Raw genomic sequence first — 1,596 nt, forward strand, 5'->3', positions numbered from 1 at the left:
TTGTGACAATTTTGGCATTGTTGGCTTTGTGCCGGACTAGCCAAAGGAGACTGAATTCCGGAGCAGCAGTACAACGCAGTCTTTCGGACGCAGAAGATGAGCAGGAACGGTCGGAAATTTTAGAGCATTGTCTGGATTTGGAGCAGGAATTTGGCGTTCAGCCAGCTGTTTCGGAGTATGTTGAAGAGGCGAGCGAGGCAAAGTCTAGGCTCGCCGCCATGTTATACGATTCTGCGGCGACTTTTGAGCGGATGCGCGCTGTTGGTCCACAGATGTTGCAAGATGAAGCGCAGCCGCCTCCACCGAAGCTTCCTCGGCTTAATGAGTCATCGCCGTCGACATCGCATTCAGAAGCGTCGTTTAGAGCATTTTGGCAACGCGGGAGTGGCGCAGCAGTGGGCGGTGTGGTCAGCGCCTTAGACCCAGATGCCTGGACGCCGGAGGATCCAACCGTAGGGGTTGGGGGAGGCGCGCAACAATCGCAAACCGCGAAGCTGGAAGAACTGCTAGGGATTCAATGGGGGGTGTCGACATCTCCAGTAGGACCGTCCGCAGTTTATGAGTTAAACGCAGGTGGCTGGCCGCCGACTGCTTTGTCACTCGGTAGAGCAATCAGCGGTGAAGGCGGTCTGACTCCTGGTGCCTCGCTTGACGATTCTCTAGCGCTGACGGATGAGCGAGCCTTTCAACAAACGGGAGTTGGCACTGTATTGCGANGTTTCCACCCCTAATGAGCTTGCAGGTAGAGCGGATCTTAGGATCCCACGTGCAGACGTTGGTCAGGCTAGTGCAGTGCGCCCAATTCAGACGACACCAACGCAACAGGTTGGCCACCATACGGGACCATTTTATGTTACGGTCAAGCTCTTGGGCACGTCACCGGCAGCTCAAGCTGTGCCGGCAACTAGTAGTGGAGGCGGGGAACCCTGTGAGGCTACGGACATTAGTCTGCATCCGTTTGTACGGTTGCCAGCTGTGAATCCAAAGGATGTCCGCCGAAGCTTCCATGCGGAGCGTGCATTGGCGCCCTACTTTGGTAGGTCCAGTCCAATGGATTCATACGTGAGAATGCGTAGTTTGTTTGCGAAGGCTTCGCTGACGCCTGAAGAAGCGGAAGCCCTCATGCTTGAAGCCGAAAAACTGTCAAGCTATGCAATAGACAAACTGACAAGGGTAAGTAAGAGGAGACTAGCCAGCCACCTTTTCACGAAACTATCATCTTTGTTTATGCTTTTTGACCACCTTGTATCCACAATCGAGGTCCTGGGCGACAAGATGGATACCGGCAGTTGGTGGACTGAATTTGCGCAAAAGTTCCAGACGGATTATGTGCTTCCTGTACTAGGAGGTGGAGCAAGAACAAAAGTGCTGGGCAAGCTTGTCAATCGACTGAGTTCTGCACTTGCAGTATATAAGGAAGGAAAACGCCCTGAACTTATAGAAATAATTCAGCTGAAAAGGGCCATTATTTTTCAAGCGTACAAAGATAGCCAGCTGTCGCACCCACTGTGGAAGCTCTGGATGGAGGACGATGAGGAGTTCTCTTCTTCTAATAGACATCTCGACTTTCCTTCTTACCGTGGACCCCCCGGCGAA

At 52.8% G+C, this 1,596-nt stretch overlaps 1 protein-coding gene across 1 annotated transcript in view; it reads left to right on the forward strand.

Annotated features, from left to right (window-relative positions):
- The window catches only part of EMH_0076270 (uncharacterized protein), a gene marked incomplete at both ends in the record, with an annotated part of 1,574 nt that extends 181 nt beyond the window's left edge, over positions 1-1,393 (forward strand). The window contains 3 exons of the mRNA XM_013499709.1: positions 41-573; positions 773-1,173; positions 1,346-1,393. Of these exons, the coding sequence (XP_013355163.1) occupies positions 41-573; positions 773-1,173; positions 1,346-1,393 (982 nt within the window). The remainder of the gene's footprint in view (positions 1-40; positions 574-772; positions 1,174-1,345) is intronic.
- Positions 1,394-1,596: the final 203 nt, after the last annotated feature.

The sequence above is a fragment of the Eimeria mitis genome, genomic scaffold, assembly GCF_000499745.2.
Source record: "Eimeria mitis Houghton genomic scaffold, Emh_scaff4584, whole genome shotgun sequence".
NCBI lineage: Eukaryota > Apicomplexa > Conoidasida > Eucoccidiorida > Eimeriidae > Eimeria > Eimeria mitis.